Source organism: Pholis gunnellus, assembly GCF_910591455.1.
Source record: "Pholis gunnellus genome assembly, chromosome: 23".
Classification (NCBI taxonomy): Eukaryota; Metazoa; Chordata; class Actinopteri; order Perciformes; family Pholidae; genus Pholis; species Pholis gunnellus.
The window spans coordinates 4,325,503-4,350,505 of NC_136550.1; the positions used below are offsets into that span (position 1 = coordinate 4,325,503).

The following is a 25,003-nucleotide window of genomic DNA, read 5'->3' on the forward strand; positions in this document are numbered from 1 at the left end:
CTCTGCCGCTAATGGATCCCCGACCATTATTCGCTGAGTGAATCCTTCTCATCGTGTTCGTCTCTTCCTCCTGTTTCACTCTCCCTTTATCCTTTTTCTTCCTTCCTCGTTTCTGCTTCCTTTCATCTTTTTTTTTCCTCCCCTCCTCCCCCCCGCTCCCTCCGTCGACCACTTTCCCCGCCGTTCTCGTTCCACCTCATCCTCATCCTCGCTTCCTCATTACACCTCCACCTGCCCTCGTTCTCGCGCTCTCCTGCTCTACCCTTTTACTTGTGTGCTCTCTGTTTCACTCTCGCTCTCCTTCTCTACCTCCCGCAGGCCCAGTGAAGCGGGGAGAGAGAGAGAGAGAGATGTCGCAGAAGAAGATATTCCTGGTCTTAGTCACCATCAGCACTGTCAGTCTCCTGCTGCACCATGGGGGCCACTTGAGCTGGTGAGTGACTGAAACACACCCACACTCATGCAGACCCATACATTACCCACCCTCTATATCTTTACGAGTTCACATGGTGCTAATTACTATGAAGACGTCCGTCTTTTTCTTCTTCTTTTCAAGTCAAATTAATAGCGGGGCTGGCTCGTTATAGATATGAAGACTCTGAATGCAGATGCTCTGCCAAAGTGGTCGAGGGACCAATTATAAAAGCAGAGGGATCGTAGATCTTTGACAGGCCCGTATTCTGTTCTCGTACCCTTTTCAACTTAACGTTTTGCTCATAAAACCTTTTCCACATTCCCGTCTTTAATGTCTCCGTTATTGCTCTGCCCTTCGTCTCCCTACTTTTCTTTTCGCACTTTGTTTCCAACACATTTTAAATATCTGACCCTCTAGTTCAGGTCTGCAGTGAATACGCTGTAATACTGCAGAGTCTTCAGTGGGCGTGCACCCCTTTTCCTGTGATTTATTATGTAGCCCCTTTTTCCATCTGAATTAAAAACAATACTCCGGATGCAAATTGGAAACTACAAGATTCAAAGAAAGTTTTATATTAGGCCCTAGAGTGACTTGTTTTACATTTTTTAACATCACAACGCACGTGCAAAAAATGCTTAGTATTAGCATGGTACTCTCTGATCCTCCTTCCTCTACTGGCTTTATCCTACGTCTGCCCTCTTTTTTTATGTCTCCTTATTTCAATTCCCCACATGTACACTGATGTCTACTTCACCGTTGCACCCCTGTCCCGTCCTACACCTCAGTCTCTTCCATTATCTGTCTAGAGTCTGCGCAATTATGTCTCTAATGTCACCACATTATGTGGAGTAGCTGCTCCTTTTATTCTGGAGCTAATGGAGTCTCAAATAAATTAATGCATTTTCTTTTTTTCTTTCTCCAGGACCATGGAGGCCTTCCACCTCGGTTGTCCGGCCCTCCGTTCCCACCCTGCCCCGGGCCTGAAACCTAAGCACACCAATTTGGCCTTCCTCAAGACCCACAAAACGGCCAGCACCACCATGCAGAACCTGCTTTTCCGCTTCGCAGAGCGCAACAACCTCACGGTGGCGTTGCCCGTGCAGGCCTGCGGTCACCAGTTCTGCTACCCGCGCTCCTTCACGACTCACTTCGTCCACCCGCACACGCTGCCGCCGAACATTGTCACCAGCCACATGCGCTTTAACAAGGCAGAGACGCAGCGCCTGATGCCCAACGACACCATTTATATCACAATCCTGAGAGAGCCGGGCTCCATGTTTGAATCCTTGTTCAGTTACTACAACCAGTACTGCCAGAGCTTCAAGAGGGTCCCCAATGGCTCCTTGGAGGTTTTCTTAGAGGAGCCATGGCGCTACTACCGACCCGACGAGAAGGACTCCATGTACGCACGCAACACCTTGACCTTCGATTTGGGCGGAGACAAGGACCGCCCAGCAACAGATGTGGCGTACGCGCGAGGCTTTCTGGCTGAGGTGGACAGAGTTTTCTCCCTGGTGATGATTGCCGAGTACTTTGATGAGTCGCTGGTTCTCCTTCGCCATCTCCTCTCGTGGGATCTGGATGACATCCTGTACGTTAAACTCAACATGCGGACGCCGAGCTCAAAGAGGAGCCTATCGCCGGGCCTTACCTCAAAGATCCGTGCCTGGAATTCCTTAGACGCGCGTCTCTACGACCACTTCAACGCCTCCTTGTGGCGCCAGCTGTCCGCTCTGGGTCCAGCTTGCGTGGCAAGGGAGGTGAAACTCCTTCGACAAGCCCAGGAGAGGCTGGTGAAAAGCTGCTTCGGTGGGCGGATGCCGCTTCTACGATCAGCCGCGCAGATCAAAAATAAGGATCTCCGCCCCTGGCAGCCCAGTGGAAAGGTTGACATTGTGGGCTACGACCTCCCGGTAAATCTCAGCCGTGGCTTCTCCAGCCAGGCCCAGGAGCTCTGCCTCAAGCTCATCATGCCTGAAGTCCAGTACACACAGGTGCTCCTACGTACCCAATCACTGCGCTACCGCCGAGGCTACCAGCTTCGCCCTGCACAGCAGTCACATCCCCTCCAACAGCCCATACGCACAGCCCTGCCTCGGCATCTTCAAGTGCAACGAAGCCAACTGCCCCCTGCAGCCCCGGGCCCTGCATCAGGGACAGGGTCCACCTCCACCTCAAAGCCTGGTGCAGGAACTCAAGTTCGGACCACAAAGTTAGGGCCGAAGTCCTCACAGACCCAGGCTTCACTGACTCAAAAGTAGACACTGGAATATATTCTAAGTGCCCAAAAGACTGCATTGTCCTTCCCATCCTCACCCTTGAGACATTGGTGCTTGGTTGGTGGTGGGTGTCGGACACAAGGGTGTCCTTGGGAAAGAGTCTGGGTTGTTTTTGAATCAATGTCTCCCCTATCCTTCCCAGACAGAGTTTGGGATCCAAATAAATGAGGGAAAAAGGGAGGTAAAGAGGTTTAGACGTATCTGGACTTGAACTTGAATCTCTCCCCGCTCTGATCTGTGAAACAGCATCGGGGTTGGCAGACACAAGGGCGGGAGAAATCTACACCGGGACTCGGCTCGATTGCACACCTCTGCACGCCCGACAACAGCGGATGGGAGAGGGTTTTAGGTGAAAGTGGTGCTTTGAAGCAAATCTGTTATGTGCGCCCGGGACTCAATAGGGAAGTGGCGATATCGGGGTCTATTGTGAGGCACAGAGTAGGCATTGTGTGTATCACACTGGTATAGTATCACGTTACTTGCTTTCATTCTCTGTTTCTACAGCCCTCTCTCGCTCTCTCTCCCTTACATATGCCACTTTAAATCTTTGAGAGAGACATAATGACATTGAGGGATCAGCTGTCAGGCGTCCAAAGAGCCTCCTAAGAGGCCAGACAGAGAGATCACATCTGACCATTACTACAACAGCACAATCAACAACTCTTCTTCTTCTTCTTCTTCTTCTGCTCTCACAAAGCCTAAAGCAACGAAGGTTTAAAAAGACCTTATATAGAGTGAAAGCCTAAAGACTGGATGCTCAGCTTGGCCAACCATTATAGCTATGACTCACACAGAAACTGAACACATACATCAAGCCTGTCTCTTCGGCCTGTCTGTTCGACCTCTCTGGCTTCCTCCTATGCATCCATCTCTCCATCCCTCATCCCCGCTGCTCCGCTCTGGTTCGGCTCTGAAACCAAAGAGCAGCGCTGACATCTCGTCTTCTTCAATCCCGGTTCACCTTTGATTTCAGTCTCCCTCTGACCACCGGCTGAGATCGCAGCTTTCTAGACTTTCTAGGTTTCGGCATGTGGGGTTTTGTTTTTCATCTTATAAGATCACCAGGCCTACGTTATACTCGAAAAGGCATGGATTTAGTATCCTACCAGCAACCCCACACTGGCACAAACAGGTAAAACAACTTGACAGGACAAAGACTTGAGGCCTGTGGGTCGCGTTATTTGAATATTTAATCGTCTCCCCTCGCGGCGCTCCTAACGGCCCGTGTTCTTAGGTTACATTTTCATTAAGAATACAAGGAGCGGACGAAAGCTGCTCATTCTTAACGCGAAAAACACAGGAGAGCGAAGCGGGAGCACCGGTTGTGACTGGTTGGGCCGGATGGTTTGGCTGTGATCTTAAAATGTCACCACTTATCTCAGCTGTGATCCGTTTTTAATCCATTCTGCTCATATTTAATGTGTCATTTATGTTATTTTATTCCTCCAGTGATCAGCAGGACACTGCTGAGTAACTGGGGGGCGGAGGAAGGATGTCTGTGTGTATTTGTGTGTGTGTGTGTGTGTGTGTGTGTGTGTGTGTGTGTGTGTGTGTGTGTGTGTGAGAGCCAGGAAGCGTCTCTCTCTGCTTCATGTTGTATTTTTCTCCCAAGGCCAGCCAAGTTGGCATGGCAACAAAAGGAAATAATGTGTGCGAGGGTTATTAACACTATGTATTATTTATTATCGGGGTTTCACAGAGTTCCCATTACTGTATTTTGAAATGTTACTTTTCACGAATCACTGGATACAAAACCTTCACATGCTCAGCGTACCACCTCAGGTGGAACTAGGCATGTGGCGGTGATATCAAATATTAATTCCACACGTTTTTTACATAGTGCAAAACTACAACGACCACTTCTGAAAAACCGCACATTGTAACAAGTGTTCGTCGCTTTAAAAATTCATCTCTCATTCGGCAGAGCTTAAGTGCTCAACCACACAAAGCTTCTGTGGTCGGGAGTCTGTCGCACTGTAGGTTACGATGATGACAAACACACAAACCGCTGCTGCTCTGACAGGAATAAAAAAGTGCAGCGGGTGGAAAGCCGACGCGAGTGAAGGATAAACAGCTTCATGAAGTGGCTGTGAATATTTGAATATTTGAATATTTCAATTCAAAGTGTGCTTAACTTACCGCGGAACCTCAGCTTTGAGAGCTGGAGATGCGCAGCAGATTTTTATTTATTTACAGGTTTTGAAATGTGTTCAGCTATGTGTAATACTCTTCAAGGTACAAAACTCAAAGGATGAGGCTGGAGTTTTTCTGTATTTTTCAGACAAATCCCACGAAAAGACAAAACAATGTGTGAGTCCTCCTGCTGGTTTCTCCACCCTGTCTGTGGCACACAGCTTCAAGTCTATTGCTTCTTGCTGTAAATCTTTAAAAAACCGCTCACAAAAATGTGTGTTTTTTGTTTTTTTAAAGGCTCAATAACTCTCTTAAACAGCTGGGCTCTGTAGTTTTTAGCAGCTGTTACTCAAACAGAAGAAATGGGGCATTTGTTTGGGACTGTTTTCAGCTGTGGATGAATACACATTTAAATGCTGTTTCCAGCAGCAGGACGGTGTGTTTAGGATCCACTCAGAATGAACTACGGTGCTTCGGTTCATCGTAATGATGGAACATGTAACCAAGTGCACCGCTGTGACTCATTCATGTGTTTTTAATAGCTTTTTGGAGATTTTGGGAAGGATTCATTGTTGGTTTTTAGTCGATTCGTGGGATTTGTTGACAACAGGATACATACAGAATATCACCAGCCTCATACATTGAATCAGTTTGCTGATGAAATATATTTTGATAAGTTTGAATTCAGCTGCTATACGTGTAAAAGAAAGCATTTTGGCTTCGAGTTAAAGTCCTGCTGTAAAATAACAATAAAACACTGAATATGTGTTTGTTACTGAATTGACGGAGATAATTTATGATAATTTATTTCAAAATATCCATATTCATTTAATTTTGTACACTTTGGATCCCCCGACGCATTGGCACAACACTTGATTTTTAAGCTTACGGTGGAGTTCAGGAAAGGAAAATAAATGATGAAAATGGGATTTTTGAAAATGCATTTCCTCCCATGTCTGTGTGTGAATGGGAGCCAGCTGAAGAATATGTTTTTATTTTCCCTCAAATACTAATTTATGACCCATCTCTCCGTGGCTGTGAATCTCTCTAAGTGCTGTTTTGATTGTACGAGACGTCCGCCCGGCTGTTCTGCTTCTTGTGGGAGGGTTTCAGTAATGGTCATGCTGCCGTGTCGAAAATGTCGGTGATTTTTCATTGAAAACGAGGAGCCGTGAAAAAACAGAATGCTTAAAATCTCACCATCTTCACATTAGCTGCTCCTTCTTTATTTTTTTTAAGAGCGACGTCGCAAAGCTGGGGGGTTTTTTCTGCGTTAAAACTGGAAAATAAAACTTCTTCTTGTGGTGTCAGGTACATATATCTGGACTCTGCTGAGCCATCTGCAACATCTGCTGATGTTGCAGGAAAGTGAAAGAGACGGGTTCATTGACATCGGGTGAAAGTGGTACGCTCGATGATTATCTGACTGTATTTTCCGTCATTGCCTCGGTTGATCTGCTCATCATTTATTTCCGTCTTCTGTTTAAGAACTGAACTGTGAGCTGTGAAGAATGAGACTTATTCCCTATTTCTGTGATTGGGCACGAAAGTGTGGGTGGGTGACGGGGCTCTGAACAAATGGCTAACGACAATCAGAGCTAGGGGCCCCAAAAGCTTTGTAACGATGGACGGTGAACGTGACGAATAAAGTTTGATTGATTTCAATTCATCTGCGAGTCGACCCGTTTCTGTCTCTGCCATTTCTCTCTTCAATGCAGATTTATTCAGATATGCACCGACTTGAATTATTCAGTATATTAGAGCAATGCACACACACACACACACACGCGCGCTCTTCATCAGCAGGGATACATAACACACAGCGACAGTTGCTCAATTAAGATTCTGATTCTAAATGGTTTCTATTTCCCCGAAGCCCAAAACCAGACTTTTCATCCTGCAATCAGTCGTTTGAAATTACCTCCGTACTAAATGAGGGAACAAATTGCTTTTCACAGGGACAAAAACAAAATGCAAAGCAGTGTGTTTGATATGACTGTGATTGAAGCAATCATGATGCTGCCCCCCCCCCCCCCCCCCCCCCCCCCCTCTGACTGTCTGTCATCATGGCCTGGTGTTGCCATAGTGGCTCCCGCTGTTCCTCCGGACCCGCTGCCTGCTCCGCACCTTTCTGTTTCTCCTCTCTCTCCTTTCGTCGCTCTTACTTTTCACATAGTTGTGTAATCATAACACTCATTATAGTAACTACGGTAGCTGAAAATAACATGACGACAACAGGAGTAAAGCTGCAAAAAGAGAAAGAAAACAAACACTTGAAGTTGAATTTACTTTGTGTCTGACGTTATGTATCTGTGAGTCTTAAGAGCGAATAAAACAATGAAGAGAAAATTGAAGATGAAATCATTTTGGTTCCCACTGCTCTTTCTTCCACACTGATATCTCTTCTTGCCTGAGCACCTTGCATCTGTGACATGAAATTCACATAAGAATGTACGTAAATGCCTGGACTTTTTAACATTAATTGAATATCTACCTCATCATTAGTTATTGACTTTTTAGCCCCGTTAGCGTCGTGGCTCTGGGGATAGCAATGTGGGTCTGTCGGTCAGTCCACTACTTTGGTCTAGACGGAAATATCTCAACAAATATTGAATCGATTGTCCTCACATTTGGTTCGCACATTCATGTCCCCCTAAAGAATGTATCCCTGATGTTTCCTGTAACGCCATTCTTCAAAATATGAGTCCAGTTTAAGACAGAATACCAGCGAAACTAATGACATTCCCATCCGCCACAGCTGCACTGTGTGTTTTGGGCCAATTAGAAAATGTTAGCATCCTCACGAGCTAAACTAAGATGGAGAACATCATACCTGATTAGCATCATCATGTTAACCTACTGATTTAAGCATTCAGCCATAACACCGCTGTGCTTAAGTACATCCTCACAGAGCTGCTAGGATCGCTTCAGACTTTCAGTCTCGTTTACACACAGACAGCAGAACTAGTTTTTCTTAACGTTTATGTGATTTAATCACTGTATGAGAAGCAGGAGAGGTAATTACAAAAAAACAGGTATTCAAAGTGCTTGTAAAAAACATAAACTGTCAGCAAAACATCTCTTACTGTAATAAAACAATACCTTTGAGGCAACATTGTATTTTGCTGTTCTGATCAGACTTGGCGTTATAATACAAGTCTGAAAAAAAAAAATGTCTTACCCTAAAATGACAAGTTTGCAAATTAAAGAAACGTAGAAGAACATTTTAAGTATTCATGTAGTTGTAATCACTACGTTGAGTTGTTTTGTGGTGTGAACAGCTGCAAGTTGCTGTCCATCCTGCAGCACATGGATGCACCATTAGAGAGAAAGTAAACCCTCCCTACACAGAAAACAGCTAACAAGATTGTCAGAGAGAATAATAGGGTTGGCAACAAAAAGGCCACTCATCAGGATATCAGGCTACGTGCACTCACAGGATCACATTGAACTCCCCAACAGCACATAAACAAACTGTGCATCACGCACTCAAACGCATCAAATCTCTCGTTAATGCATAAATAGGCTCTCACACATGCACATAAACAGACACAAACAAACATATTTAAAAAAAAAAAAAAATGCAACAAACACAAAAGAATGGATTTCGTTAATTCCATAACCGTGCGTTCATGTGTCGTGCACATGCTGTTCTGCGTAGCAATGTTCTGGGATTATGCATTTGAAAAGTGCAGAAGTGGGTGAACGGCCGTAGCTTAACTCAAGTGCTTTGCCCTGATTGCACTGTGATTGGGCCTAAAATGTCAAGCGCCTTTTCATCACCGAGGAGGAAGAGCATTCCAGCTCTGTGACTCACGTTGTTGTTATCACGGGGGGGCGGGCGGGTCACATATGTTGACACTTGACCACCAACTCTAATAGCCACGGAGGGAGTTTGGCCACTTTGTGACTCCTTTGAGTCACTAAACGGACATTTTTGTTTCTAATTCACAAAGAACGTTGATGTTGCCTCTGGACATTAGGCGACTTCTTGACAAGGACGTCACACATTACGTGACACTGAACGATGTTGACATGTTGCAGCAGAGTGCTGTCCCTTTCCTATTTACACTATCTCAAGCTCTCACAGTCTCTCACACTCAACCACTTACCAGGTGACGTCAGTAAGTCCTTGAGGGTTCAGGGTTTCAGGCTTTAGGGGGGGACACTGGGATTGGACCATAGCCCGTCTCCTCTCAGCTTTCAAGCCGCCTCCCACTGCAGAATGCCGGTGTTTATAGCTGCGGATATGCTTCCAAGAACAGCTTGAGCACTTAAGGAAACCAATCCTCTGCAAAAAGACGGGACCTTTTGGCACTGATTAAACGAGGTCATTGTTTTTCAAAAACTATTTTCCTGTGATTGAACCAGTGGAATGTATTTTAGACAATACCAGGAAGGACACATTTGTATATGTCCCCCATTTTAAGTTACTCATGGAAATTATATTTGAGAAAAAGTAATTATTGAAGAATCAATTACAACGCAGTCTGGTCATTTTAAAACATTTCGTGACGACAATCCATTGCTATCCAGAGAGGAGCTATTGATTGGACTGTACTCAGATGACTTTGAAATATGCAATCCTTTAGGTACATCTAGAACAAAAACATAAGGTGTGTGCTGTGTATTGGGTTATAGACAATTTTCCTATCAAATATCAGTCATCTCTACAATCCATATATCTAGTTTCAAATGAGTCCTGTAGGGGAAGAGGTCGGGGTGGTGGATGGGTAAAAAATACCGTTTTTTCACCAAAGAAACTGCTGTTTGAGTCCCATGTGAACCAAGCAATTTAGTTGCCTAAACATAATCAGGTGCTTTTGTTGTGTTTTTGTTTGTTTTGTGACAACCCCTCCCTTCCACTAGGAGTCTGTGTCCTGTTTGCTGTCCGTTTCTCTTTCAGGATGGCGACGGGGTTGACATCAGTTACGCAGCAAAGAATATATAGCAATTTCATGAAATATGGAGTCTAAAACATGATTTTCAATAAGCCATACATCCATTTCAAGTAATTTCCTGACATGCACTCATGAAGCTCATGAACTAAAATGAAACCATACTTGCCACTGATTCTCAAATTCCTCTTCATAACCTGTGTCTCTTCATACTACTTGTAATGTCTACCTGTTATCAATCCCCCTTTCTATGCACCGCTTTAACATTTCAGCTTCAACACCAGCAGGAGGATGTGCGCAGCTCTTTCGTCACACTGTGTTGGCGACGGATGTTGCAGGCTAAATGTAGTCCAGCTTTATGAGTCACAGAGAGCAAGGAGGCACAGCAGCACCGAAGGTTTCCATGTATTTTTTTTTGGGCCTTTTGTGAGTCAGCGTGTTGGAACAATGCAGGCGCGCAGGTTGCCGGCTGGGTGGGCTGTTAGAGCAGCTTATCCCCGCTAATGTGCGCTCATCCCGTCTGCGAATAACCACTCCGCTGGGCTCAGAGGTGACGCCGACATCGAAAATCTACCAGATGTTCCTCGCTTCTGCGCTCTCGTCTGCAGAGGAGGAATTTATAGTTTTACACGTCTTTCTCCAAAGGCGGAAATTATATAATTGAAGTGAGTTAAACCTCAGCTGGTGAGAAAAAAAAAAAAAAGTAATAAACTTGTGATTGAAAAGAGGAGGGAGCTGAAGTTTCTTTGACTCTTCGACTTCATCCGAGCCACTCTGGTCTGTAGCTGTCTGGCTAAGCTGAATGTTGGTCATGAGAGAACATTTGACCCACTTCTTCTTTGCCATGCATGTACCAGGTACTACACCCTGAAACAACTTAGATTATTACTCCTGTGTCATTTAAATATTTAAAAAAATAAAACAACCTTTATCTTAACTTTTCTGAACCAGTTTTACTAAAATCTAAGTCTTTGTCAGTAAGACAGGCTGGGCTCTGAGGCAACACAGCTGAGATGAAAGCAGGGTGTCTGAAACAGCAAGTAGGCAAAAATCCCTAAAAGAGAGACCAGGCTAAATATATATAAAGCTTGAATGTCACTGGTACAGCTGTGCATGTTCCCTGTGCTGTTGTCCCTTTCCCCTCTCTAGCAGCTCTGCTCAGGTGTGCCGCATTGCTAAACGAGGCGCACCTGGTCGGGTCAGGTAGCACTTAAAAGCTCCTGCGCCAGCAGCAAGAAGAAAGAGCCCACTGGTTGTTGTCTTGTTCAGGTTGATAAATCCCATGGATTTGATTGTCTTAAAGAGGGACACGGACAGAGGTCTCCTGGTTGAGAGTCCTGTGTTTGTTTTGAAAGGAGTTATGAGCATTAAATGCAAAATGTCACATCATCTCTGCTCTCTGGATCTGCAGAGAATCTCACTAAACTGGCCGTGGATCATGACTGGACCGGACCAACACACCAACTGTTATCTCTGTTTATTAGGGGGAATGCAAAAGTATTGCAAAGGAACGCGAAACTTCCCGCCGTGACTTAGATATCATAGAAAGCAAGACGTTGTACAATGTTGGAGATGCAGTTTAAAAACATTTGATTTGTTCATTTTGATTATGGATAATTTGGGGTTTTACAGAATCGTTCAATATGGTCCTTTGTAAGCAGTAAACATTGCTGTCGTAAACGTTTGCCGTGGAGAAAAAGATTAATTCACATAATTCAAAATAACGACAAAGAACCTAATTTGAACCTTTCGTACAAGACATGCAGCACAAAGTGCTTTATGAAAAGGGAAAATAGATAGTGAACATAAAAAGAGAGAAAATATTAATAAAACAAGACACAAAAAAAGATGAAATAGAATACATAGAATACATAACATAAGATGGAATATAAAACCCAGCAGCAGCCTCAGAAGGTCTCCATTCTCCTCTACATCATTGGCTGGACTTTTACATTTTTAAGACTCGAGAAGTTCATGCACGTCTCAAAGACATCACGAGTTATTTCATTTGTTAAAACTTTAATCGAAAACAAATGTCTGTGTGACAATTTCACCGTCGTGCCCTCAGACTTGTCTCTCTCTGGACGTAGCCCTTCACACAGATGTGGACGTATGAGTGAACGAAGGGATGCAGCGATTTGGGGATTAGAGGAGAGCCGAGTGGACTTCTGTCAGACGGCTGTGATCAAGTTTGGGCTGCGTGGACAGACGGATGGACAAAACCATCAGCCACTTTCTGTTCACACGAGCCACTGAGGCGATGGAGGTTAGGCCTCATTAATGTGACCGACTTAATTAGTCCCTCCCTCTCCAGTGTGTGTGTGTGTGTGTGTGTGTGTGTGTGTGTGTGTGTGTGTGTGTGTGTGTGTGTGTGTGTGTGTGTGTGTGTGTGTGTTTGGGATGTGGAGGCATGCCTGCAGGGAAAAAGAGAGGAACTAAATCGGCTTTACATAAACATGAAATAGGCAAATACTTCAGCAACAAGAATGCACTCGCAAAGCCATCGAAGGAAAACAGCGCTTCCCTGCACGCTCGTGCTTTGACTCAGTGACACGCGCAGACATGCAGATCCATAAACGCCTTAATTAAACAACGTTCATATTCACTTCCTTGTGAAGGATCTTTGCTGCGTGTGTTGCAAATGTTGTGGTTGCAGCGAGGGTGTTGGATGTTTGCATGAATAAATAAAACACAGAGGCTGTGTTCGAGATTGAATAGTGTACTGCATACTACTACTTCATTCTACGTACTACAGTAAATCAGTATGTACTGCATTCTGCCTACTAAAGGATCGATTAGTATGAATTTACCAGCAGATTGAAGATGACACTGAAGCTCAAGCGACAGCCGGGCCGGTCCGTCACATCTCCGAAAACTAAGGCGCTATTTGGATAAACTCCTCACATATTGGGAGTCTAAACTGTTTCCTTCTCGCTTGAAAACATATTAAAACACGACCAAAGTGACAGCTTTTATTCTGGCTCAGAAATCTGACGGCCGGGACGCGGTTTCAAGGCACCTCGCCAGCGGCCCCGAGGCTTTGGAGGCCTCATCTGGGATTCCGAAAGATCTTGTAGCATCACACGGGTCAGTCATGTTGTGTGGAAACCACAACTTAAAAAGACATCAAGTTGCGTAGAGTGAATTGTGCAGCAATCTGGCGACTTTTGAAGGTTCGTTTAGCGTGAACTTGGCTTGGCCCGATGTAAACTGATGATTGTGAAGGATGAGTTCCAGGGAGAAGATCAGAAACGAGAGGAAACACATTAAATATCTATGAAATCAGTGTTGCATAGTGTGCCGGATGCCGGTGCTGATTACACACGCAATCATCCCCTTCTTTTTTAACTGTATAGACACGTATTTAACTGTAGTTACACACACACACACACACTTTGATGCAGCCGTTGCATCCCACATTCACAGAATTATTAGCCAGAAAAACACATTCACAACCCCCCCCCCCCCCCCTCGTCTTTATCCGCCCGCAGCGGTTCCGGCGGCGGCTGAATCCACCGCAGACCCACCTACGGCCCAGTTGTTTACCGAGACTCCCGTGAACCGCGGTTCAAATCCCGCCTCGTACTTCCCCTCTGCAGTGCACCGCCGCTCTGACCCCGTGCCCACACAGGAGCTGTGATCTAGAATAAAACAAACAAACGCTCTGTTCTCTGCAGAGTGAAGCCCCCGCTCGATATCGAAGAGAGAGAGGGGAAAGGAGTGGGAACCTCCCGGGGAAACGTGTGTTTCTTTCGGAGTGTGCGTCAGAGGCTGCATGCATCGCCAATGTGCGTTTGTGTGCTGATATTCGTGAAGGCAAATGTACATTTTGAGGTCGAGGGAAATCTGGGGTTTTTATGCACGCAACCACGTGTCTGAGTTAGTCTACAGCGAGCTGTCACGGTTATGCCTTTCGTCAGTGAGCGCCTCCATTAACATTCGTTAGCTCCAAACATCAAGCGGGAAAGCGAGATCACGTGCAGCTGCGAACTGAGTGCGTAGGTGTGCGCGTGCTACAAAGAGCATAAGAGATGCCGCAGACAGAAGAGAACTTCTCTGTTCTTTGTCTAAAGCACCAGCAGGAAGATTGTTAGCGGCATGAGATATACCAACTCGTTGGTGAACCATATTCGTTTAATTAACAGGATAACATATTTAAGCCTTAAGGAGACAGACGTGGAGAGGCATGAATAATCGGACAATGATTGAGTTTGTTGTCGTTCTCACCCACGTTTGTTTGTCGTTACTCCCTCCTTTAAATTGGACCCATTTTCTATGTACTCCCGGGTAATTTAAGGGTCTCCACACACGCGGATGAACGAGGTTCAAGCTGCTCAGCTCTTTACTTTTTTTAGCAGTGACATTGGGTAATGAGTCGAGCAACCGCAGCAACAAATCTACATATTTCCGAGGGCTTCCTGCTGCGTCTAAAAACTTCTCCCACCCAGCGACTTCCTCGTCCAAACAACATTAGCGGCACACCACAGACCGAGTTGTGTGTGTTTTTTGTTTTACCCCTCATTATGTCAGCAGGTGACATTGATTGTTGCGTAACAGCCTGCGGGCAGAATGTTAAATTCTTCAGGTCTAAAGTGCCGACAAACCCAGTCGGCCACCAACGCAGGTGTTTCCACTCATCTCGCTTGATTAGACCTCTTCTGTAGGTGTGAACACACTGTGGTTCATTAACTTCTGTACTCTCATGGTGGCTCTGTTCCACCTGGTAGGAGTGAGACAAATTATACCTTCAGCTTTCTTCATTAGTGCGGTCCATCTGATGATTGATTTCCAGCACATGTGCTGGAAATCATGTGTGCATGAGTGTGTGTATCCGCCTGTCCACGGCTGAACTTGCTTGCTTCTGGATCCATCAGCCTGATATGTTTTGGGTAGATAGGAGAGGGAGACACACCTGGATCATGTACTTTTCTAGTTTATTTATAGATTTTGAACATATATGTTCATAATCCTAAACCACCAGCAAGTTTTTACTTATTGTGTAACATTTGTCAACAGGTGAAAGTGTCAGTTTGTGCCAAAATGAGTTTATGACCAAACCAATGTTTAATGTTAAACACACTGAACATGTTAAACAATATACGACAGCATGTTAGCATTGTTATTGTGTTTAGCATTTAGCTCTGTGAAGCTGACAAAGTACTTATTATTTTAAAAGTAAGTTCCTTTAAATCAAAGCCGTTGTCAGTCTTTAGTGGTTATTTCTCTCACTTTTCATACACTGAGCATGCAGTCGCTCACCAAATGACTAATCGTTGAACGGAGCAGATTTACATGTTTTGTACGGTCTATGAGTAGTTTGCCGTGATTGATTCCACACACTACGCCTACAGCCAGAAGACCTTTTTTGTTTATGTGCCTTTTTGCTATAATAGGGTAATGATACGGAGACAGCAGGCGGTGTCGGAGAGATGACAGAGCCTGTCTCACTTTCATTAAACCTCACACAGACCTGTCTTCACCCGCAGATGAAAGAGCAGAAGAGGAAGACGGGAGGATAATTGGAAGAGAAAAATGCAAATATTTAGCCATTTAGAAGGGATTCGGGGGATGTTTGTGCGTGGCAGTGGTGAGGCTTGTGTGGGTTTGTGGGAGTGGGTTTTTAATGGAAGTCTTTTTTGTTGTTTTTTTTCGTCTCTGTGTCTCTTCTCCCCAAGCGGGTTGATGTCACTCAGTAGCCGAGCGGAGGAGCGTCTCCGGTTTCCCGAGCTCACAAAGAAAATAACGGCCCCTCTGTTGCACCAGAGACCCGGTGGGCCTGACAGACCCCCCACTATTCCTCATCTCCATCCCACTTGTTCTCCCTTCACCCGCACTTTACAGTTTCTCTTGAATCCTCCGACAGAATTTCTGTTGCCAAAGATGCTCAAAAACTATTAAAAAAATGTTGCCAAAAAGAAAACCATCAAAGGACGACATTAGCAAAGATCAAAGTGGAGATGCATCACCTTTTTCCCCCTCGCACCATCTCCCATGTCTCTCTCTGACACCTTCCGACTCAAGAATCATGATTCATGTGTTGCCGGCTGCATTGTGAGAGGGACCGCATCCTTCATCGAGCAGGGGGCCTTGCTCTTCCGTGGCCTTGTTTCAATAATACAGCGGTCTCAAGCAGCCATCCATCATTCAGAGGACTCAACTCCTCTCTGCTCTTCAAGCGATACTTCTTGAACTCAGTCCTGCAAAACTCAGCACAAAAAGAACTCTCTTGTTTTCTACTGATTTTTCTACTCGATTTTATGACCCCAAGACACTCGGTTAGCCGGGGCTTTAGGTGGCGTTAGGGGCCTTTTAGGCGTCTGTGCTGGGGGCCCATCATTTCATAATCTGTCCATGTAAAAGTCACGTGTTCCTCTTTTACCAAGAAAAATCAGATCAAGTGCAAATGAACTGCAGATTGAGATTCTGATCTGAACAGCAACAGAGTTTGTTTATGTATTATTTAAAATCCAATTACAAATTGTAAAGTTTTATTCACTTTTAATGCAAATATAAAGTCACTGGTTTCTTTAATAAACACACTGACTTGTTTCTCTTTTGAGTCTTTTTCTCTGTCATCATCAGGATCCCAAAAGCATGAAACTTGATCCTCAGATGAAAGCACTTGGTTATTGGGTTATCGAACAGAGGGACAGGGCGCTGGTGGTGGAGGAGGAGAACGAGGAGGGTGGGGTGAGGGTGGGTGTGTGTGTGTGTGGGGGGGGTTTTCACTGTCCGCCGTGGCCCCCGAAGGCGGGAGTCATGGATTTAAAAAACAAATGGAGGGTTACAAGAGGAGGGAGAAGACGGGAGTAACCTGACCCCTCTGTGGCTTTGCATTCACATTAAATAACTACTTTTACACCCCCCAGACCCCCAGACCCCCACCCAGTCTGAGCACACACACACACACACACACACACTCCCCTGAAAGACAGCTTCCAGAATTGGATTACCAGCTCTGAATGGGGTCGGTTCTCCTCCGCTGGGTTCCGTCTCCATCCCCTGCTGGGACTAGTGCTCCATACACACACACACACACACACACACACACACACACACACACACACACACACACACACCTACACACACACTCACAGCATGGTGCGCTCTTTCAATCCGCATTCAAAGAGGGAGTCTTTGGGGAGAGACAATAGCAGTACATGCATATATTTGGACATGTAATGAGGGCACATCCCACCAATTAAGGAGGACTGGTGTGTGTGTGTGTGTGTGTGTGTGTGTGTGTGTGTGTGTGTGTGTGTGTGTGAGCATAGTTATCCCAGCTGCAGATGTGTCCTTGATGGCGCTGAATTTGAATCTCAATCTGACCCTATTGTGTGTGTGTATGTGGGGTGCGGTAGGGGGGGGGGGGGGGGGGGGTTCGGAGACAAAGCTTCATACCGTCTCTGGGGACACCTTGAGCACTCGTTTCCAGACACACACACCCACACACACACACACACACACACACACCTACATGCAGGTGAGCTCAGTGGGAGTTCGTAGAGAGAGATCTGGTGTATTGTTATCTGCTGCAGGCTGTTGCTCTCTCTGCTTGTCGCTGATAAATGCCTCAGAATAATTACCATAAAATATTCAAACACAAGTGAGTAAAAGGGGCGAACCGCTTCAACAAAAAAACACAATTATCTTGCATCCAAACCGCAAGCGGTGGCTTTGAGGGAACACTACAACAATAACATGTGCTTATTTCTGGTAATGAAAAACGACGATTTTTTTTCCTGCTGAAAATATTATAATATGAAGAAAAAAAATCAATCTGCAGACAGGAGACAGGAATCCTTCCGATTGGCAGGCCTTCGTGTAGAGCAGCTGTCAATAGATGCCAAACAGCATTTTACATATTTTATTTTCTCAACATCGTACATTTTCTTTCCTTTGTCGGCCTCGCTGCATCTATCAAAAAGCTGTTTTCATTGATTATTGAGCAGTAGAGGTGTTTATTAAAAATAAAGTTCTGCTTTATCTCCGTGAACTTGTGTTTTTCTGCTTGAATTATAAGAAAAAATACTCAAGACATGTTAGAAAGTCCATCGCTTTCTTGGTGGTTTGTTGAAACTCATGATACATTGATAAATGGATATATTGAAATTTGTATTTCATCATCTGTGTACTGTAGTAATATGTCAACGATGTGTTTACAGCTTGTTGTGCTGCCCCCAAGTGGCCAAGAAAATACCATTTGTATATTAATTACTCACTGCTTGTTTCCTTGAATTCCTGAAAAAAAAAATGTTCTCGCATGCCTCCATGGTGAACGGAGAGATAGAAAACGGACAAAAACAGAATGAATCCTTCATAAATTGAAGTAATTAGAACAAAACTATATAAAAACGTCAGTTTACAAACTCGTGCAGTCTATTCTTCTGTCGTCGTGGAGGCGTGCAAGAGTTGTCTTCAAGAACTCCAGCTAACAATGAATAATGGATTTACAAATGGTCGTTCTTCAACAAGGAAAATGAATACAGGATGAGACCCCGGCATGTCATCTCTCACATCTCTGAATGAATGAAGTGGAAATCACATTTAGAAATACTTTGCAAAATGGATTTAGATCTTTTTTAAGTGCTGCGGTGAAAGTCATCACACTTATACTGTCGGTTGTCGGACGGCTTGTTAAAGTGCACAAAAAGTGATTTGCTCATAAAAGATCTTCCAGACTTCTTCGGTTTTAATTTCTCCATTGTGTCAGATGTCCATGGGCATAGAAACACCTTCCAGCGGTGAGGAAATTAATGACTTTTTTTTGTTCTTCCATTTCCTGCATGCGTCCGTCGATCATCCGGGCCTGTCATCGTTTAACAGTCTAATTTGCCGATGGAGGAGGAGGAGGGATTAGTCAGCCAGAGGTGTGATCGTCACGCCTGTCATCTCTCACTTCACACACCCACCCCCCACCCTCAGTAAAAAAAAAAACACTTAACCATATTCTCCCTCACATTCTCGCCTACACACACACACACACACACACACCTCCCCATCACTCCCTCCCCACTTTCACACTCTCGCTCATTTCCTCCGTCTACCTGTCTGGAGTTTTTTTTTTCTGCAGGATGACCCGCTGTTCCTTTATGTAACACGCAGACGAAGAGCAGAGGAGTGGAGGTGGAGTGTTTCTGTGCATGTGTATGTGTGTGTGTGTGTGTGTGTGTGTGTGTGTGTGTGTGTGTGTGTGTGGGATGTTAATGTGTGAGGGAACAGCTGTGGATCATTTTCATATCTGTGACTGTGTTCCTCTGTCTGTGCTGAGGATGAGGGTTGTTGCAGAGGACAACACCTGACTGCATGAGTGGAGAAAAAGCTCTCGTTTCAGTGCTCCAATGTGCAAGAAATATGATAAACTAAGTAATGCATTTGATGGGCTCCTTTCTGCACAAATGTGTGTTTTCACACATTTTACATATATTTCATACCAAGCACAGATTATATTTAAACTCAATTTCTCATTAACACCAAAAAGGAATGCATTAAATAATGTATATTTTCATACAAAGGGTTTATAAGGGGTTTCATTATTGACAGTCCACACACACACACACACACACACACACACACTGCTAGACTCTGCAGGGGGGGGGGGGGGACAACAGCTGTGACACCTGAGCAGATTTTCAGGTACAGGGAGTTTGGATTGTGTGCTTTCACCTCCGTCGCAGCGTCTTCACCTCCGTGATGACAGTGTGGCGAGCGAGACGACAGCTGCAGGAGATTCTGGAGACATCAGCTGACGCCGGGGCGTCTCGAAACAGATGTTGGTGTCAAAACACTTTTTTCCTTTTCATGAAGTGTCTGTTCCGGTGGTTTGGCTCTGATCAGGGAGTTCTCCCCGTCCCTTTCTACTCGTTCTCCTTCTGTCTTTGCGACACACACGTGTAGACACACGCACACACACACACACACACACACACACACACACACACACACACACACACACACACACACACACACACACACACACACACACAGACAGAATGCATGTTTGCATTTAAATAAAACTAAACTTTTAATTAATAACATTATTTATGAGCAGTTTCTTTTCTGTTTCCCGCTAAAAGACAAATTAGGCCTCTGAAACTGCTTTTATACCATCTGGAAGCATCAAACAGCATTGGTTAGTAACTTTACTTTTGGGTTGGTGGATTTTTTTAACAGAAGCATACCGTAATTGGCTGAATGAAATTAATAAATGAAGAAACCACAACCCTTTTTAAAGCTCTTTTTGCCCTGACCTGAAGCAAATGGCAGCCTGGAAAGAAGGAAATCGATCTAAAAACTTGGTGGTTTTGCTCTGACACAGTTTCCAGTGATGGTGAAAATACAGTAAGTATAGTTAATGGACTACATAGAGTACAGATCTCCTGCAATAATAATCTTATCTGACTTTAGGTGCTGATATTTCTGACCTTATATCTGTTCTTGCAAGAGGGTTACATATGTTTTATTCAAAGTGCAATTAGCTTTTACACTCTAAAAACTGATCTGCAAAACCTGTTCCCCATTATGTGTCTTTTTTTACTATTTTTTGTCGTGCAGGGCTGATGCTCAATCTATTCATTGATTACACATATTATAAAACACATAATTCAGCCACACCGTGTGTTTACATCGTCAGTGACTGATCCATGCAAAGCGTATTCTGTTTTATTTCCAGTTGCAGTAGAAACTTCTTTTATTCCATTTTTTATGATTTATTAAATATTCCTGTGTGTTAATCAGCCAGCCAGAAACTACACATGCAGTTTTCCTGTGAGAGTCAGATGCATTGAAAAAAACAACATGTCCATATCTCCCTGAGATGAACATAATTTTCCACCCTGATGGGCAATAAAATGATTGTGCATTCTTTCACAGTCTAATTAACCAGGTCACATTCCTCGTGTACGGCGTCCGCTTGGCAAACACCCTCACTTCTGCCTCTGAACAGCAGACGCATGCTGCTCTCTGACTAGACTAGAGGATTAACTTGATTATCAAATTCAACCTGGCGTAACTCTTTCAGCCCTCTCCTGTCCACTGTGTCCCTGCATCTTGTTTGGCCCGACTCTGTGACTCAGCTGTCGGCTTCTTATAACCGGGAGATGTGAACGAGGCGTCGACTCGACTGCGTCACTGAGCCGTGCAGAGGAGGAGGACTGATCTGTGATGAAGGGAGGCGAACAGACAGACAGCGGAATAAACAGGGTGCAGGGGACGTGGACGGCCGAGTCAGCTCTTCTGCCTGTCGTCATACGCTGCCTGCGGCCCCCGGGGCATTGTGGGAAATGTGCATGTGAGAGGGTTCAGCACGTGTGTTTGGCATCGTATGTGAGTGGATGTCGTCTCCAATGTCCGACTTCTTTTCATTGTTTGAGCACCGTCTTTGCTTTATTTTTGGGAATATCATCTTATCCCCCACTGTCACACATATTCTAGATGTCTTGAGCATCACGTTTTACACATTTCTCCAAAATTCAGCCTCACTTAAACAAGCGGCAGCTTCCTGGTAAGTGAAGCCAATGTGCAAGTGCCCTAAACTTGCATTCTTTCTAATGGCCAGCAGGGGGCGACTCCTTCGATTGTATAGAAGTCTATGAGAAAATGACTCTAATTCTCTCTTGATTTATTACCTCAGTAAACATTGTAAACATGAGTGTATGGTCTCAATCTCTAGTTTCAAGTCTTCTTCAATTCAGCATGATGTTCATTTAGTAAATTATGGTCCATTTAGAGTCAAACAGACCATAAAGCAAGGTATGCTTTAGGGCGGGGCTACCCTGTGACTGACAGATATATACAGTCTAATTTTCTAAATATATGTTCTTTGGGTTTGAACAATGTTTGCGCTTGTATTGAACGACTCATCAGCAAGAGCATATACAAGTTCCATCATGCAGCAAAATGCTGCTGCAGAGTAAATTAGACACGATGGCGAATGCATAATCACACACCCTGCATCTCATCTGTGGGACAAATGTGAATTTGCATGCATTGACGCAAGCGTTTTAATTAAGATTCCTTCTTGATCTCAGATGAGTCGATCAAATGTCACCACTTGGGCCAGTCTGAGGTCACGATCAGTAAAACGCACCTTTGAGTGGAGGGCGTCTTTAATCCTCGTCTGCAATGAAGGCGGAAGTTTTAAAAAATGGATGAGCACGCGCTCACGTACAGAATCTCCTAAAGACTGCAGCTACCTGTCGTCCATCCGTCATCTCACCTTGAGTAAGCTGAGACGGAGAGGTCTGAACAGCAACACACTCGCCTGTCTCCATGACCACCCCACAGCATATGATATGAGCCTACACACAGTTTCTGACATGACACCCTCCATACACACGCACACACACACACACACACACACTCCCTGACAGTATCTTACATGAGCAGTGTCCGTGTCTCTGCTCATTTCTCTCTCTGTGAGTCAGAGATGCTTTTTGCACACCACAACACATCACTTCCATTTTAGTTCACACTCTGAAAGGCTGTGGGCGGCATGTGTGTGTGTTTCTGTGTGTGTGTGTATGCAGAGAGAGAGAGAGAGCAAGAGGGCAGAAAGGAAATGTGTGTGTGTGTGTGTGTTTGTGTGCTTGTGTTCCAATTAATTAGCATTAGCTCGACGCTGCTGGTTTCCGAGTGGCTGCAGATTGCCACACTAGTGATTTTTCCACTCGGTGGACGCAGGAGCTGGCCCACAGTGATCATCTGGCACGAGGAAGATGCCGGAGAGAGAGGAGCTGTCCTAACGGCCCGGGAATGGAACACTGACAGTCACACAACATCTGAAGCAGAGTCAGGCGTTCAGCGGACCGCAGCTTGAGAGAATGGGGCGCTAATAATGCCCATCACACCATCCTGACCTTGGAGTGACACAGTTTCTCGTGCCAGTTTGATCAGAAATGAGTTATTCATATTACACATATAGAGATCTACATTTGGCAAATAGTTTCCCCAAGTGCACCAGTGGATAATGGAAGAGGTTACGGTGTATTAGTTTTGCTATATTTGAGGTATCAAAATGTCTGTCATTGCAGGCAGGGCTGCATGTAATCTCGAGCCTATCATTTTGTAATTTAGCCCCGAAAATACAGACAGAGTCAGTATCATCAGGGCTGATTCCACCACTGCAGGGACACTGAGGTCACGTCTGTAGTAAAGGCGTTGCTCTATAGACGGCGATGTCTGTCTGCTGGTCGCTCCACCGCTTTGGTCCTGCAGGTGAAATATCTCAGCTACTATTTGATGGACTGCTGTGAAATCTTGTACAGACATTCGTGTTCCCCAGAGGATGAATCCTGCTGACTTCGGTGATCCCCTGACTTTACATCAAGCACCATCGTCAACTTGAAATGTGTCCAATACTTTGGTTTAACCCTAAAGTTTACACTATACAGTGTGTGTGTGTGTGTGTACTTTCCTTTTTGGACAATAAAAAACATAAATAAATAGATTAATAACTCAGTATTTCTTTACCAGAATGTTGTTCTGGCAGCATGGGCACGGCTTTGAAAACAGCATTTACACTTGTGTTTGAGTAAATAGCCCAAACACAAGGTCCATTTAACAGCTTTTTTTCTCACCCACTCACGCTGTTTTGTTTTTAATCGGCATTTCACGCTTCATTTTATGGGGCTCTGATTTCCGAGGAAAGTTCCTGTAAAGAATGATGTAATCCTGTACTACAGCACTGCAGGGAAAACAGAGACAAAGCTCTCGTTTTGTTCAGGTTTAGTCACTTGTGTGTAGTTGTTGGTCGCCAGAGAGATTTCCCTGATAAGAACGGCTCAGTTTAAAGGGACAGTGTATTTGGTGGCATCTAGTGGTGAGGTTGCAGATTGTAACCAACTGAATAATCTTCAACCCGCCCCTCCCTTTTCAAAACTGCTATAACATGAGCTGCCAATTGGGAAACCATAAAACCATTTGCTTTGAATATTGGTCATTATTACCGTAATAACACTACTTTTAGGAGGCCTGCAGGTAACAAAAAAAAACACAAAAAGCTCTTTCTAGAGACAGTGTTTGAGTTTGTCCATTCTGGGCTACTGTAGAAACATGGCGGAGCAAGATGGCGGTCCCCATTAAGAGGACCCCGCTCCCTATGTAGATATGAAGGGCTCATTCTAAGCTAATTAAAACACAATGATTCTCAGTTTCAGGTGATTATTCACTAATGAAAACATAGTTATGAATATTATATTCCATTTCTGCTAATCGATGCCTCAAAATGCTACACACTGGCCCTTTAAATAGACATATAACTGAGCCGTTATAGAATGAATTAAATGTAAAAAAGACTTTCTGTTTGACTCATGACATCAGTAATTGTTCAGTCAATTCTTGGCTACAGCTCGAAGCGTTCAACAAATGTTAAATGTGACCAAAACCAAGGGCAGACAGAGAGGAACAAAGAACAGAAATCTGCGACAAATTATGGAGGAAAACATTCAAAACACTCACTCAGTCACTCATGCCCTCGGTTTGTAAGTGTCATTGTCATCCTTTCCAAAATGGCAGGATTTCACAGTTACACTCATCTGCAAGGATGAGTCCAGAGAGGCATGAACATGCCAAGAAAACAAGTCTTTCTGGGAACAAAAAAAACAACAAACCCGATTGAATCAAAGAGGAGCGATTGTGCTCATAAGATGCATGGCAGAGGCCCAGACAATAATGATCCACTGCCAGACGCCAAAACAACATCTGGAGCTGGCAGAGCACCAGCAAACACCGCAATTAGACTAAAAACAACAACTGAGGAATGTGTGTAAGTAGGCGCATTATCACGTCGCAAACTTTATGTTGATTTATAGGAGTTTAAGTCTGAGCTCACGCTGAATCACAATAACTACACGGACAAAAGTAATGTGACAAACAAACATCGTTTGTGAGTGTTGAACTGTGCCGTTTGAGCTGCTGCGGCAACAACACTTCCACAGGATTTACAATGCTGACTTCAGGAATATCTTTCCATACATTGCACTGGAAGATAAGGAAGAGAAGTCGAGCAGAAGTATCATTATATTTATAGATATAAGTATATTTATATCAGTGATATTCTAATAAACCGGGGAAACCCCCTCTGGTTGTGTTTGTTGCTTTGTTTGTTTGGGCATGTTGAAACAGGAAAGGGTTGATACTAAAGTTAAAGAGCACTAGTGTCAAAAAATATCATTGTAAGCATTAAGAGTGCCCTTTGTTGGAACCAAAAGGCCAAAAGACTAAACCACAAAAAAAGCTACGCAAAAATATGTTGTGTCCACCTATGTTTGTCCGTATAA

At 44.4% G+C, this 25,003-nt stretch overlaps 1 protein-coding gene across 1 annotated transcript; it reads left to right on the forward strand.

The window, feature by feature from the left end:
• Positions 1-350: 350 nt before the first annotated feature.
• On the forward strand, positions 351-2,676 carry gal3st3 (galactose-3-O-sulfotransferase 3; the record flags this gene model as incomplete). The annotated part of the gene is made up of 2 exons (XM_079184730.1): positions 351-433; positions 1,338-2,676. The coding sequence occupies 2 exons, from the start codon at positions 351-353 to the stop codon at positions 2,674-2,676; spliced, it is 1,422 nt and encodes a 473-aa protein (XP_079040856.1).
• Between the last annotated feature and the right edge of the window lie 22,327 nt (positions 2,677-25,003).